This window comes from Oryctolagus cuniculus, chromosome 2 (assembly GCF_051225735.1).
Source record: "Oryctolagus cuniculus isolate XC-2025 breed Fujian yellow rabbit chromosome 2, ASM5122573v1, whole genome shotgun sequence".
Lineage (NCBI taxonomy): Eukaryota > Metazoa > Chordata > Mammalia > Lagomorpha > Leporidae > Oryctolagus > Oryctolagus cuniculus.
This window is the reverse complement of record NC_142868.1, coordinates 3,980,204-3,993,931: the sequence shown is the minus strand read 5'-3', so window position 1 is coordinate 3,993,931 and position 13,728 is coordinate 3,980,204. Positions and strand designations below refer to the sequence as shown.

Sequence of the window (13,728 nt, the reverse complement as noted above, 5' to 3'; positions counted from 1 at the left end):
ATGTTCACTGCACATGGACTGAGGACCACCGACTGCTGAGGGGTCTTGCTTTTCCCATCTCCCACCAGTGCCTCTTGCACATGGCCCTCCAATCCCTATCTCTGGCTCTTGCCTCTCACTGCCACTCTAATCAGCATTTCTAATTGCCCACGGGGATTTTCTATTTGCTGGTTCATTCCCCACATGCCTGTGACAGAGACCAGTCAGGAACCAGGTCTCCCCCTGGGTGGTAGGGACTCAACCACTTGAGACAGCACCTGCTACCTCCTGGGCGTGCACCAGCAGGAAGCAAGAATCACGAGCAGAGCTGGGACCCAGCCCAGGCTCTCTGGCACGGATGTGGTGTCCGCTGCACTGTCACCTGCCCTGGACTCCGCGTCCTTCCGTGTCGCCCTCATCATCCCACCTCCCAGCTCAAGAGCTGCCAGCATCCAGCCAGCGCCGCGGCTCACTAGGCTAATCCTCCGCCTTGCAGTGCCGGCACACCAGGTTCTAGTCCCGGTCGGGGCGCCGGATTCTGTCCCGGTTGCCCCTCTTCCAGGCCAGCTCTCTGCTGTGGCCCGGGAGTGCAGTGGAGGATGGCCCAAGTCCTTGGGCCCTGCACCCCATGGGAGACAGGATAAATACCTGGCTCCTGCCATCGGATCAGCGCGGTACGCTGGCCGCAGCGCGCTGGCCACGGCGGCCATTGGAGGGTGAACCAACGGCAAAGGAAGACCTTTCTCTCTGTCTCTCTCACTGTCCACTCTGCCTGTCAAAAAAAAAAAAATAAAATAAAATAAAGAAAAAAAAAGCTGCCAGCAGCTTCTGATAACCAGCAGAAGAAAACCAGAGGTGCTGGACCTGGACCTGCAGCACAGAGCCTCTCACTGCACTGAAAAGGAACCTGCGGCCCAGGAAGAGGAAGTGCCTTGCCCAAGATCACACAGTCCACGCGCATCTGCGGCAGACCTGGAAGCCTCGCGCTATTGCCAGCACTCGGGGTGCATCCTGCCTGACCCAAAGCCTGGGACGATCCCCCAGACCCACTCCCACCCCCAGGGCTCCTCACTCCCCCTGGGCCACATGCGCTCCTCTGAGCAGGTCTTCTGCACGCGGTTCCACCTGCTGTGCCTGCTCTTCCCTTCTCCCCTCCCATCAAATCCTTCAACACCTGGCTCCGCCCCCTCCAAGCCCCAAGGAGCCACCTCCTGCTGCTTCTGCCCATGCCCAGCCCTCTCTTCTCTGCTCCACGGGCCGCCCTGCAGCCGCGTTAAGCTATTTTGTGTGCACGCACTCTGCCACCTGGCTGACAGCCTCATCAAGGTCAGAGTCTTCGAAGTAGATATTTTTAGGGGCACAGTCCCAGGAGCAAGAGCAGGTGTGTGGTTAACACTCGCTGCTGGGCTGGGCTGCCACTGTGACTTCCCACTTCCTCAAATAGAGAAGCCTGGGCTCGCAGAAAAGAACTAAGACACAGAAGTCACCCGCTGGGTGCCAGGTGCACCCCTCTCTAGTGTACTGGGTGTGGTCCATGTAGTTCATTCCCTGCCCAAGTTCATTGCAAGAAACCAGTCTGCAGGGCAAAGGTGGCACAGCCACGCCACGGCAGACACCACAGGCCAGTGTCTCTTTCATGTCCACTCAGAGACACTTCACGAATCTTAAACGAAATGTTTCTCCGTTAGCACAAGGTCCTCCTCTCCTCCCTCGCATCATGAACTTGGCATGACCAAGGTGTCTGCTTCTCCTCCCCGGAGGGCAGACTCAGGGCGGCCCCTCCAGTGGTCCTAGTCAGGGGCGTGTTTGTTCTTGTCTTCTGAGACCGCCGTTCCAACATCCGCTCTCACCCTGCGCACGGAAAGGTGTCTGCGGGCTTCTTACATGTTCTGTGCAGAAAGGCAGGGACTGACTGGGCGGCCGTGGTGGAATCTCACCTCCGGGAAGCAGCACACAGGCCTCAAGCTTTTTTGCATATTTGCACTTGACACTCACTGTCATGGCTACGTGACCTTTCTTCTCCGCCAGACGGAACACACACACACACACACACACACACACACACAACACAGATCCTCTGAGCAGCAAACCCAGCCCATCTCTCCCTCCTTGAACATGGATCCTTCTGCAAGCTCTTGAATCTCAGCTTAAAAAAAAAATAAAAATAAAAAAAGAGAGCTATCCGGGCTGCCTCCCTCCCCGCCCTGTTCTGAAAACCAAGTCAGAGATCCTGGAAATGGTGGTGAAGGCTTGGGCAAAGCAAAAGCACACACGTGACCATGAGATCTTGCTTTTAATCACCATGAAGCCTTGCGACCACGGCAGGGGACACTCTGGACACCCCGCCCCCACTCCCCGTGGAGCAGGCTCCCCCTCGGGGGGCTCGGGGACAGAGCCCCAGCCCCAGCAGGCCCTGCAGCCATGTGCCTTTGTTTGCTCGGAGCCACGCCCAGGGTGTTCTACTCTAGACCGCACCGTGGGCCCTGGGAAACCGCTCTGGCTACTGCGGCTGCGTTAATCCCGGCTGGGCCATTCATTAAGGGAAAAGCCACCCAGGAGAGGGAGCTGTATAAATATTTTAAACATTCCTCAGGAGCAGAACTATCAGGCAGGCGGGGCTCTGACCTCCGAGAGCAGCTTGTGTGTGTGGGGGGGGACAGACCCCATGGCCACCGTCAGCCACTATAATCGTCACCTAACAGCCCATCTCTCCGCCTCCATCCACGCTGTGCCCCTGCCTGGCACACCCCTCCCTCCCCCAGCCCTAGCACTTCTGAAGTCCCTAGTGACACTGGGGTCTTTGTCCCCCAGGGTTCAGATGGCAGAGCTGAGCCTGGGAGGGGCACACAGTGACCGAGTATCCAGCGGGTGGGCACCTGGGGCTGCGCCTTCGGCTGCTCCTCCCCCACCCTTCCGGAGCTCCTTCCCAGGCCCCAGGTCCCTCCAGAGGCCACACTCACACCACGGCTTCCATCTGGGGCCCCCTGACACTGACTTCTCTCAGCTTCTCCAATGGCCACCTCCTTTGCCTCTCGGCCCCCACATGCCCCAGGAAGGCACCTGCTCTTCTCTCTGCCCCCTACACCGGGGACCAGGCTGAGGGTCCCTGCTGGGGCCTCCTCCAGTCCTGTACTCGCCCTCACAACACCCAGACACCTGTCACCTTTGTCACCTTCCTCACCATCTCCTGCTGAACTCAGTCTGCTTAGCTTGGGGGGAGGGGCAGGGAGGCATCTCCCTCCCAGTTTCCCTGGCACCCAGTCTTACTGACAGAGCAAACGTCTGCTACGGAACAGGTGCACACACAATGCCACCCTCCACCGAGCGGCATGCGGAAGAGCTGCTCCTGCCCCGGGTGTGCGGGAACCTGTGCCCCACAGCGCCCGCCCCGCGCTTGTCCTCTGTGGTCTGTGCCATGAGTCCTTCCGGCTGGGGCAGGCTGTGTGCCACCCCACACACACACACAGAGGCCTGGTCAGGGCTGAGGGCCAGCACGCTTCCGGCCATTCATTCAGAAGCTGCCGAAACCCCTTCTGAAGCCACACCCCCTGCCCCGCCCACCCACTTTGGCTATCTGAGCACAGAGGTCGGTCCAGAGGGGCATGCGAGCAGGGCACACACACACCCTTCCCCGACCCAGCACCCCAGAGGGTCACAGCCGGAGGCGGGGTCCCCCCGGGGCTGAGCAGATGGGGCGGCACTCCCATACACCCCAGGACACCTGGGTGAGGAGAGCAGCCTGTTAAACGTTCATTCTGGAAACTGCAGCCTGCAGGGCCAGAGGCCAGTGGTGGGTCCTCTCCTGACCCACGGGTCTCCTCCACGGGTCCCGGGGAGGCAGGGACCTGTTCACACAACAGCACGCCTGCTTTCTTCCCATCATCCACCTGGACTGAACACATTGTTCCCACTGATTCTCTGCCAACAACACATGTGTGCAAACGGCCATTCAGTCCTCCGTGTCTCAGAGGGCAGAGCCCACGGATGGAAGGGAGGTGAGCTCTACTGTGAGCAGTCACACCTCTGTGCGGGCCAAGGACTGTTGGCCAGACTCCTGACTCAGCCCAGAGTCAGGGGACACGGGGCCATGCAGGGGCGGGGGGATCCAGGTTACCCACCCACCTCCCTCTCAGGGGGCTGCACCCCCAGCCCATGTGCTGGCCTCTGGGAATTTAGCGTGGACAAAGCCTCCTTCCAAGGGCTGCTGCAGGAGTCAGAAAGCATTGCACACATCCGGCAGGTGCGAGGAAAACGTCCCTCACGCTCCCCAAGTCCAGGCTGACCCCTTGCAGGTGCTTCTGGCCTCTGCACCTGCAGCCCTCAAACCCCAGGAGTCACCTGCAGGTTTCCACCCTGCCCCAGAGCAGCCTCGCGGGCACCTGGCTGCGCCTGCAGCCCCACCCAAGGCTCACAGCTTGTGGCCCGCAGCGCTGGGCAGCCCTGTGCTCCAATCGGATGCCAGGCAGGGCGGGGGCGCCGGCTGCGGCCCACAGAGCCCTGGGCGCCCCACCGAAACAAAGCATAAAGGCCAGGGCGCCTTTGTTTCCGGCCACACCCAGGGCCACAGCCCCGCGGCTGAGCCCCTCCGCGGTCATCCCCACCCTCCCGCGGCCCAGTCCCAGTGGCCTTAACCCTTCCGGGGCCGGGGCGGCCAGCGCGCGCCGCGGGGTTATTTTTAGCGGCGGTGAGGGGTGGGAGGCGCTCCCATCATGGCGCTGTCTCTGGGTCCCGACTTCGGTCCTCCCGTGCAGGGGCCGTGCGTCCACCTTCCCCCGTCCTCGGGAGGGGACGGCGCCCGGCGGCGAGGAGCAGCGAGGGCCTGGCGCAGGAGGCCCAGGTCCTCCTCCCCATCCCCGCGCGGGGGCCGGGATCCCCGCGCCCCTCCCTCTTTTGTTCGGCTCCGCATCCTCTCCGGCCGCACGGTCCTCCGGCGCATCCCGTGGGGGGAGGGGGCGGCAAGCCCGCGGGGAGAGGGGCCGGAGGCGCCGGCCCCGCCCCGCCGTGCGGGACTCCCCCCTCATTGTCCCCAGAGACTGGGGGAGGGGGCCGCCAGGCCGAGACCGGCCCCGCCCCACCCGCGGCGACGCGGCAAGCTTCGGGTGCCGCCCTTGCCGGCCCCCCACGGACCCGGGCCCGGGCAGCGACACCCCCACCCCCACCCACCCCACGGGGGACGGCGGCAGGGCCCGCTTACCGTAATATGCGGGATGCTCTTTTTGCCCTGGTAAGACATGGCCCCCTCTGGCGCCCTCGGCCCGGCCGGCACGTACGCGGCTGGTGCGCCCTGTCGGCCCCGTTCTCGGCCCCGCAGCCCGGACGGCCCGGAGGGACGCGGAGAGGCGCGCAGGCTCCTCGCGCGTGGCTGCCCGGCTGCTCGGCCCGCGCGCCGCCGCCGCCGCTCGGCTGCCTGCACCGCCCGGCTCGGCGAGGAGGGCGGGAGGAGGAGGGAGAGGCGAGGGCGGGAGGAGGGGGCTGCAGACAGACAGCTCCTCCCGGCGGCGCGGAGCAGAGCCCGATTCGCCCCTCTCGGCTCGAACCAGGAAGCGCTCGCCTTCCGATCCCCCCTCTCCGCCCCCGCCCCCGCCCTCCCGCGCGGTGCTCACGCCCTGGGCAGGGCCGGGGCCTCGCTCTTCCTGCGGTTGGAAGGGTCTGGTTTCCAGATTCCTTTTAACCGCAAGAGCCGGCCCTGGGGTGCGCAGGCGGAGCCCGCGGGCAGCGCCACAGGTGCGTGGCGCCCGCACCAGGGATCTCCGCCACACCTGCGCCGGGGAGGGGAGCGGGCCAAGAGCCAGGGACCCGCCCCGAGTGCTGGGCGCTCCTTCCCGGATCGCGCCCCACGCCCGCGCCCTGCGGCCCCGTCTGCCCACCCGCCGCGCGGCTCCCTGAATGGATCACGCGTTTTCCATTGCCAGTTCCAAGTCTTTATTCCCGCCGCACCCTCTCCCACCCTAGACAAAAGGACACCATGCTCCCACAATCATCTCTAGGGCCTTCCTCTCCAGAATGCCATCCACCACCCCAGCCTGGAGCCAGCCTTCCCCGAGGGAGCGCCCCTCCCAGGCAGAGGGCCTGCTTCTGGACAAGGCCCTAATTCACGGCCGGCCGGCCCACTGGCTGCAGCAGCTGTCAGCACACAGCCGCCTGGCGTGGAGGCCACCGGGTCACCCACGGGCTTCCTGCCAGACCTAGCATGCTTGCAGAGCAAGGCCGTCCCACAGCCCAGGAGCAGGCCAGGGTACTGGAGAGGGACAGGACGCTCCCACCCTCTGCCAGGATTCGCTGGCCGCGGGCGAGGGCGGGCAGAGGTCAGGGCACAGTCTGATCCCAAGAAGAAATGGACGGGAGAGCCCCCACAAGCCCCCACAGCGCTGGATGGGGCCCCCCAGCACCAAACAGGATTCTCTGCTCTTTGCTGCCTGCAAAACCCACACCCGTGGGTCCTTTTTTTTTTTTTTTAATCCATCTTCTCTAATCTCGAGGGGCCACACAGAGGGAGGGCAGCCCCTCAGCTGCTGGACAGAGCCGGGGTCCCTGCCCTCCACCAGCAAGGTGGCCTCCGAGGCGTGGCACTCCAAACAGGAGTGGGCTGAGAGCGCCCAGAGGAGAGGCTGCCGAGGACTCCAAGAGTCTAAGGCCATAACTTTCCCATTTTACTGATGACAAACTGAGGCTGGCAGAGGGGAACCGACGCACCCCAGCGCAAAGCAGCAGAGCAGCGTCTGGAAGCCAGGTTCCCTGTGTGCCGGCTCCGGGTTCGGGCCTGAGCCCTCCGGCCGGGAGAAACGCCCTCCCACCCACACCCTCCCGCCCCACCCGCCTCGCCCCCGGCTTCTGCGTTCCCTTTTGGGCCCTCAATCCAGGTTCCACGCAGCTGGGCGTTCCCTGCGGTCCGTCTGGAGATCTGCGCATGGAAGCTCCGGAGAGGCGGACAGGACCACGTGTGCCTCAGGGGGAGGAGCCCCTGCCCGCGGTCGGCCAACCAGACCGCAGCTCCCAAGCCGACTTCACGGTTACAAAGCGCCTGCGCCGCAGAACCCCCTCCTCCCGCCCAGGAAAGGGGGCGCGGGGAGGGGGGAAGCCTGGGCGCCGACTGCCAAGCGCAGGAGCGGCGAGGCCCGCCCCGGAACCCAAGCCCGCCGCACCTCGAGCCCCGCGGTCACCGGGGCCGCATAAAGTAACACGCTCCGTGCGGGGGAACCGCGGGCCCCTCCGCTCCACAGGCCGACCCTCGGGTGCCTCGGGGCCTCCGCGCGCCAGAGGCGCCGCCTTTTGTGTCTGGTCCGGTGGAGGAAGGGCAGAGGGGGCCGGAGCGGGAGAGGCGAGGCGACCGGTGTCTCCATGCGCTGTGCGGCGCGGCTGCGCGCGGACTCAGCAGAGCGAGGGCCAGGCTGGAGGCCACGGTGACATCGGCCGCCGCTCCAGCAGGGACGCGCCTCGGGACAGCTCCGGGCCGCGCACAAAGCGCTCGCCTCCTGAAACCAGCACGCCTGGACAGGACTGGGAGAAGACCGCACCCCCATCTCGCCGTGGGGAAGCTGAGGCCTCCCCGGTGGCTGCTGCGCCGGTGCTGGTCCCGGCGGCCTCTCGGCTCGGGATCCCAAGCGAGGTCGGGCCAGCAGGGAAGGGGGCGGGCGGGGGAGGCGAGGGGGAAGGAGGAAGAGGAGTCCCAGCCCCCGCACCCACACCCCCACTGCACACCCCACTCGCTCCCGCGAGTTCAGCACCACGGAGAGCTCCCGAGCCACGCAGGAGCTGCGAGCCGAGGCCCGAGGTGACTGCTGCAGCCCCACCGGGCGCCGGCCGGCGGCCTCCGGCTCCTCCAGGAAGCCCTCCCAGATTTCTGCCCAGGTCAAGCATTGCCTGCCACTGGTGCGCTTAATGCCTCGCATGGCCACTGAGCGGGGAGCAGGGTTCATTAAAGCGATCATAAAACTCAACAGAGAACAATTCCTGAGCGCTCACTACCTCCGCACAGATTTAATTCTCACAACGTCTGTCACTCATCCAACCCCGGCAACTTCCACAGGGTGGGGTCTGGCCGGGGAGCCAAGCACCCTGCGTGCCTCTCGCAGCAGCACTCGGGGACTGGGTTCTGGGGAGCACGCGGCTGCCCACTCTCGGGCCGGCCCTGGCTCTCACCCGTTGGCTCCTCTACTCCCGGCATCAAAGGGGAGGCCCTGCGGGACCCCAGGCCTGGTGAGTGCCCTCCTCCCTGCCGCTCCCACCGGGAAGCGCCCTCCGAGTCCGGAGTCGGGAGGCCTGAGGCCCAGGTTCCGCGACCCCAGCTCCACGTCCAGCCTGCTCTGGGCAGTGGGCAGTGGCTGTGCCCGAGGAGCCCTCGGGGGCGGCGGCGCTCGCGGGAGGGGTGTCCAGCGATCTAAGTCAGTACCCAAGTCCTTCCCAGATGGGTGGAGGGCGCCCGCGAGAGGCTCCTCGTGGCCGGAAGCTGTGTGACCGCGGCTGAACCCCGCCGGGTGCGGGTCCGCCGCAGGCGCTCTGTAATTAGTGACCGAGGGATCGGGAACCGGCGCCCGGGGTGGGACTATTCCAGAGGTCCCCTCGCCTCTTGGGGGTCCGTGCGGCATCTCTGGCCAACTTACTTCCCCTCCCGGAACCCGGCTCTGCAGGCGCGGAGCCGCCACCGCACCTCGGCGGTCCCTTCGGGTCTCTCGGACTCTGCCGGCCAACCCTGACCCGGCCGAACCGCACACCCACTCCGGACCTCCCAGGACGAGGTGGGGGAGGGGTCGTGCTGTAGCTCTCCCAAGCCCGGTGGCCATGGCCTTGGTACTCGGGCAGGGGCACCGTCCTCCGGGCGCCTGCACCCTGGGATCCCGAGGGCCCCGCCCCCCACCGCGGTCCACGCGCGCCCCGAGGGTACCTGGCCATTGTCCCGGCCGAGTGGCAGGTCGCGGGGCGCGGGGCAGCGGAGGTGCAGCGCAGGCGGTCGCTCGTCGCGCTCGCCGGGGGAGCTGACTGCCGAGCCCGAGGGCTCGCTCACGTCGCTGGCGGTGTCCTCGCTGCCGCCGGGCCCCGGCAGGCCGACCGCGTCGGGCCGGCCCGCACTGCGCGGCGTGCGCGCCGAGCCGCGGCGGCCCACGCTGTACGCGTCGAAGTCGATGGTCTTGTTCTCGTAGGCGCCCTCCACCGCGGCAAACATGCCGCCGTACTTCTGGCGCGGGGTCTGCGCCGCGCTGCCCGGCCGCGCCAGGTACACGGGCAGGTCGTCCTCCGTGTTCCACGCGCGCCGCCGCTCCGCCATGCCCGCCCGCGCCCGCCCGCCCGCGGCCCTGGCCGCCGCCGTGCGCCGCGCTCCGCGCCTCGGTGCGGGCCCGCGGCGGCCCAGGCGCGACTGCGGCCGGGAACGGGAGGCGCGGGGCGGGGCGCGCGGCGGGGCGGGGCCCGGGGCGGGCCCGGGGCGGGGCCTCCGGGCGGCTGCGGGCGAGCGCGGCGGCCGGCTACAAAGGACCGGGAGGCGGGAACGGCGGCTGGGGCGGGGATGCTGACGTTCCGGAGCCGCAGCGCGGAGGGCGGGCGGCCGCACCGCAGTGCCCCGGACGCACCCTCACTCCCCGCCCCCAGACGGGGCGCAGGGCGCGAGGGAGCGAGGGGTGGGCGCCGGCGGCCGCATGCACACACACACACAGGTTCGTGCCCGCACACCGGGCAATTAGAGCAAACGCGTGCTAGGTGCACCAGCATGCTGGCACACACCAGTCAATCACACACGCACTGCCGACACACGCGGGCTCCTTCACTCACGCACACCATAGACAATTTTGCACACACACACACACACATGCTGGTACACATTCTGTGCGCCACACACAGAAATTCTCATTTGTCACAAAATTGATTGCGCAATCGGAGGTGCACATTGGACAGGGCACTCACCAGCATCTCATTGAGTTCCTGCTGGTGCCTGGCGCTGGCACAGGCACTACCTCCAGGGCTATGGGCAAAGTAGAGCAGGCCCCTGCCTTGGGGGGCTGCCCTTCTGGGGAGAGACGGAGACCCCCCAGCAGTGCTGAGGCCAGACTGACCACATCTCTGGTCAAGAGGGACGTGCAGGGACACGCTTCACAGACACACAAGACACACATGAACAGAGGCCCGGACACGGACACCAGGCACACTCCAGGGACAAAGAGCTAGCCCCAAAGGCAAAGTCCCAGGCGACTCCACCCAAGTGTGCTCTGGGCAGGAAGCTCGCACACAAACCCCGGCCAGAAATGAGGGAAGCGGAGCTGAAGCAGAAGCACTGTGGGGAAGGGCGCACAAAGAGCCCTGGCAGGCTCCCAAGCATCCCATCCAGGGGCCTCCCCCATCCCCCATGCCTGCAGCTTGCAGCTTAGGGCCCTGGACTGGGGCCAGGCAGTGGGCGCGGTGGGCTCCCCGGGTTGCCTTGCTGCAGCTCCCTCCCTCCTCCTGCTCCGAGGCCAGCCACCGGCCCTCTGTCCTCCATGAATTCCAGGCAAAGTGTCCAGGAGTCCCCCAGGACCCGAAGTCCCAGCTGTGCTCTGTGTTTGAAGGAACGGCCAGCTGCCTACCCCTCTGCGCAGAGTCCAGACGCCCAGGGAGGCCGCGCGGGGGTCGTGGGGTCCCTACGGGGAAGCATCCCTTCCCCTCCCTGAGCTGGGAGCTGTCCTATCAGCACCTGGCCCTGCAGGAGCGCGGCGTGGCCTGGGAGAGCCCCAGACAGTCAGGGGAGGCCCCTTCCCGCTCCTGTGCTGTTGGATCTCATAAACTGAGGGCTCTGGGGACCTTGGATCTGCGGCACCTCCCTGTATGCACTCTAAATCAGGAGAAGCTGGTAGGGGCCCTTACCCCCCACTGGGCAGAGGAGGAAGGAGGAGGGGCAAGTGCAGTGTGCGGTGCTCAGGCTCATCCACCCAGTGGGCAGGTGGCCAGGCCTTGTGCTGTGACACAGGTGAGAACAGAAGGCATCACGCCCCCAACCCCGTGTCCTCCCACCCCGCCCGCACCCCAGCCCTTTACGTCCTGTGCAGAGTCCTGGCCCAGATGCTCCTCTTGAGGTCCGGGGACTCCAGGCTGCACCACGAGTGTCTTCGGCGTCTCAAAGGAAACCTGTCTGTCCCAGCACAAGCCAGGCAGGGCACCTTCCTGGTGAAGACCTCACAGAAACGTCTTCTAAGGCCCCGAAACACTCACAGTGACAAAACCCAGAGAAACAGCAGGGAATCCAAGGGCCTGAGTTGCACAGAACTTCTGAGGCCGATCCTCCCACTTCCTGCATGAGTTTACTCTCGACATTTGGAGAGACAGCCTTGCGGGCTCTGCCGATGCTGGCAGAGCACTCCCTGCCTCTTTACGAACCCTCTCGTCTTGTGAAGAAGGGCTTCGGAGGGAGCGGGGCCAGGAGGGAGTGGGGAAAGAACTGTTTTCCTGCAGGAGCGGAAAGGAGAGCAGAGGCTCCCGGGTACGGAGTCATCCTGTGCCAGGGGGCACAGCAGGCGCCTTGCGGATACGACCTCCTCTATGCCTCATTTTGCAGGCGACACAGTGGCGGCTGGGCTCCAGGAGATAAGGACCTCGCCTAGGGTCGCAGCTGCCCGGCGAGACTACAAGTCTGCTGGCACAGCCTGCACCCCTCCCCAGGAATCCTGACTCAGGCAGTGCTGTTGGGAGAGGAGAGAGAAAGAAGCAGACCTGCCCTTTTGGAATCCTGTCCCCTGTGCTGGCGTGGGCAACTAACCACGTGTGACACGCATCCAAGGCACACCGCATGGCCCCAGCTGTGTGTCGGAGACGGCCACCCTCGCCACACCCCTTCCTCTGCATCGCTTGTGCGGTGCCTGCCTCCGGGAGGTCTCCACATACGCTCTCCCTCACCACACTCTCCCCACGGCTGCGCCTTTCGGGTGCCCTGTGCAGAAGACACTGCCACCTCCACCTTCAGTTCCCTGCTCAAGGTGACAAACCGCCAGGCCGTGACTGGGCACTGAGTCTGAGCCCTTGCCCAGTGCACTTCCGCATCTCAGAGCACAGCGGGGTGTGGGTGAGGAAGAGTGGGGGGCCATGGGGGCACGGTCTGGCAGAGACCCGCAGAGGACGCCCAGCGAGCCTGAGCCAACTCCCCTCTGAGGACGGCTGTGGCCGCCCCCTCTTGTCTCCCAGCTGCCCCCAGTCCTTGGGGGAAGGAGCTGTCGTAAGTGAATTTCAGGGTGACATTTGCAGAAGGTCCGACCTTGAGTGCGTCCACGAGGCTGACGGCAGAGGGAGCGGTGTCAGCTGGCCGCAGACAGAGGAGAAGCAAGGCCGGCTCAGCCCCACCCAGTGCACATCTGGCTTAAAGAGCCCTAAGTTGTATAAAGAATGTGTTCGTAAATGGAGGCGGGGGGGATCCTACTTGCTGTCAAGTGCATCACACTCTAGGCAAACCTGCAAGGCAAGCCACAGGTCGCTGAGCTCACCTGAGATACAAGAGGCTCAGAGCAGCCGAGGGATCTGCCCCAAGTGATCTGCCTGACAAGTTGATCCTAAAACAGCCACTTTCTCTGCCGTCTCCGAAAACGTACACAGGAGGCAGCGGCAGGCAGAGCAGTGGCCCTCAAAGGCGCCCGCCTCCTAACCTCCCAGTCTGCGGAAGCTGCGTCCTGTTACTCCACGTGGCAAACGGGAAGTTGCAGGCATGCTCAAGTCACTGACCTTGAACCGGGAGCTCATCCGGGATTATCCGGGCCGAGCCGGTGCCACCACAGAGTGCTTCGCAGGAGAGAGAGAGGCAGAAGGGTCAGAGCCAGAGAGAGGCGGTGACAGCACGGAGACTTGAAGATGCCCTGCTCTGGCCTCAGAAACGGGGCTTGGGGTGTGAGCCAAGGAGCACGGGCAGCCTCCGGGGGCTGCAGAGGCGAGGAAGCAGGTTCTCCCCCGGAGCTTCCACACCCTGACCTTGGCCCAGGGAGACCCATCGAGGAATGTGACCTGGAGAACCCACAGAGAAGAACACGCTGCTCTTAGCCATTGGGCGGTACACTGGGAGACCATCAGGAAATTAACTCGGGCATAGGCTGCATCGTTTGTGCGGAATGTGGGTGTGACTGAGAAAACAGTTTATTCCGCGCCCAAAATCAAGGGAGTCCCGGATTCGCTGCCTTTTTGTGTTCCGTCAGGGTTTCCAATGCTTCGTAATGAACCCACAAGAAATTACGCATTCAACGGGGGAGGAAAAAAAAGAACGTCTAATTGTGGAAAAGCATACATTTTAATGTACAAAATTACACAAATTATACATTTAACTAACATAGAAAAATACATCTTGGTAACAAGAGAAAATGCCGGCCCCTTTTAACACGACACAGAGCAAACATCACACCAATCCTGAAAACGGGGGGAACGGGGAGCTGAGTCAGACGCAGAACAGGCGGGGCGGCACCTGCGCGGCGGGGGGCTCTGTCCTGCTCGCTGCAGGCAGGGGGTGGCGACGGCCCACTGCCCCCAGACCCAGGAGGGGAGGCACAGGGCCTGGCTACCAGAATTCTCACCCTGGTTCATCCACACAGGCGCACAGGAGCCCCGCGGACAAGTGCAGCCGCAGGGGTAGGGTAAGTGTGCATTTGCGGCCATGGAACCTACAGGACTTGCAAACCAATGTCTGTGCTCAGTAACTCTCCCTGGAGTGAGCAGGCCCCTGGGATTTTGCCAAAAATGAACTCACGCACAAATCTCGCTCACGGCCTATTCCAGGGGAGGGCCCCACGCCCCGCCCTGAGCAGCAAACGCTGGCCG

General features: G+C 64.9%; 1 protein-coding gene across 2 annotated transcripts in view; it reads right to left on the bottom strand.

Annotated features, from left to right (window-relative positions):
• Nucleotides 1-9,336, bottom strand: part of CRMP1 (collapsin response mediator protein 1) — a 55,382-nt gene extending 46,046 nt beyond the window's left edge. Inside the window, exon 1 of one of the 2 annotated variants that reach the window (XM_070069563.2) lies at nt 8,861-9,336. In XM_070069563.2, the coding sequence (XP_069925664.1) occupies nt 8,861-9,241 (381 nt within the window). In that variant the 5' untranslated portion in view covers nt 9,242-9,336. Of the gene's footprint in view, nt 1-5,173; nt 5,352-8,860 lie in introns of those variants that run through there. The other variant, XM_089326922.1, reaches the window with a different exon arrangement.
• Between the last annotated feature and the right edge of the window lie 4,392 nt (nt 9,337-13,728).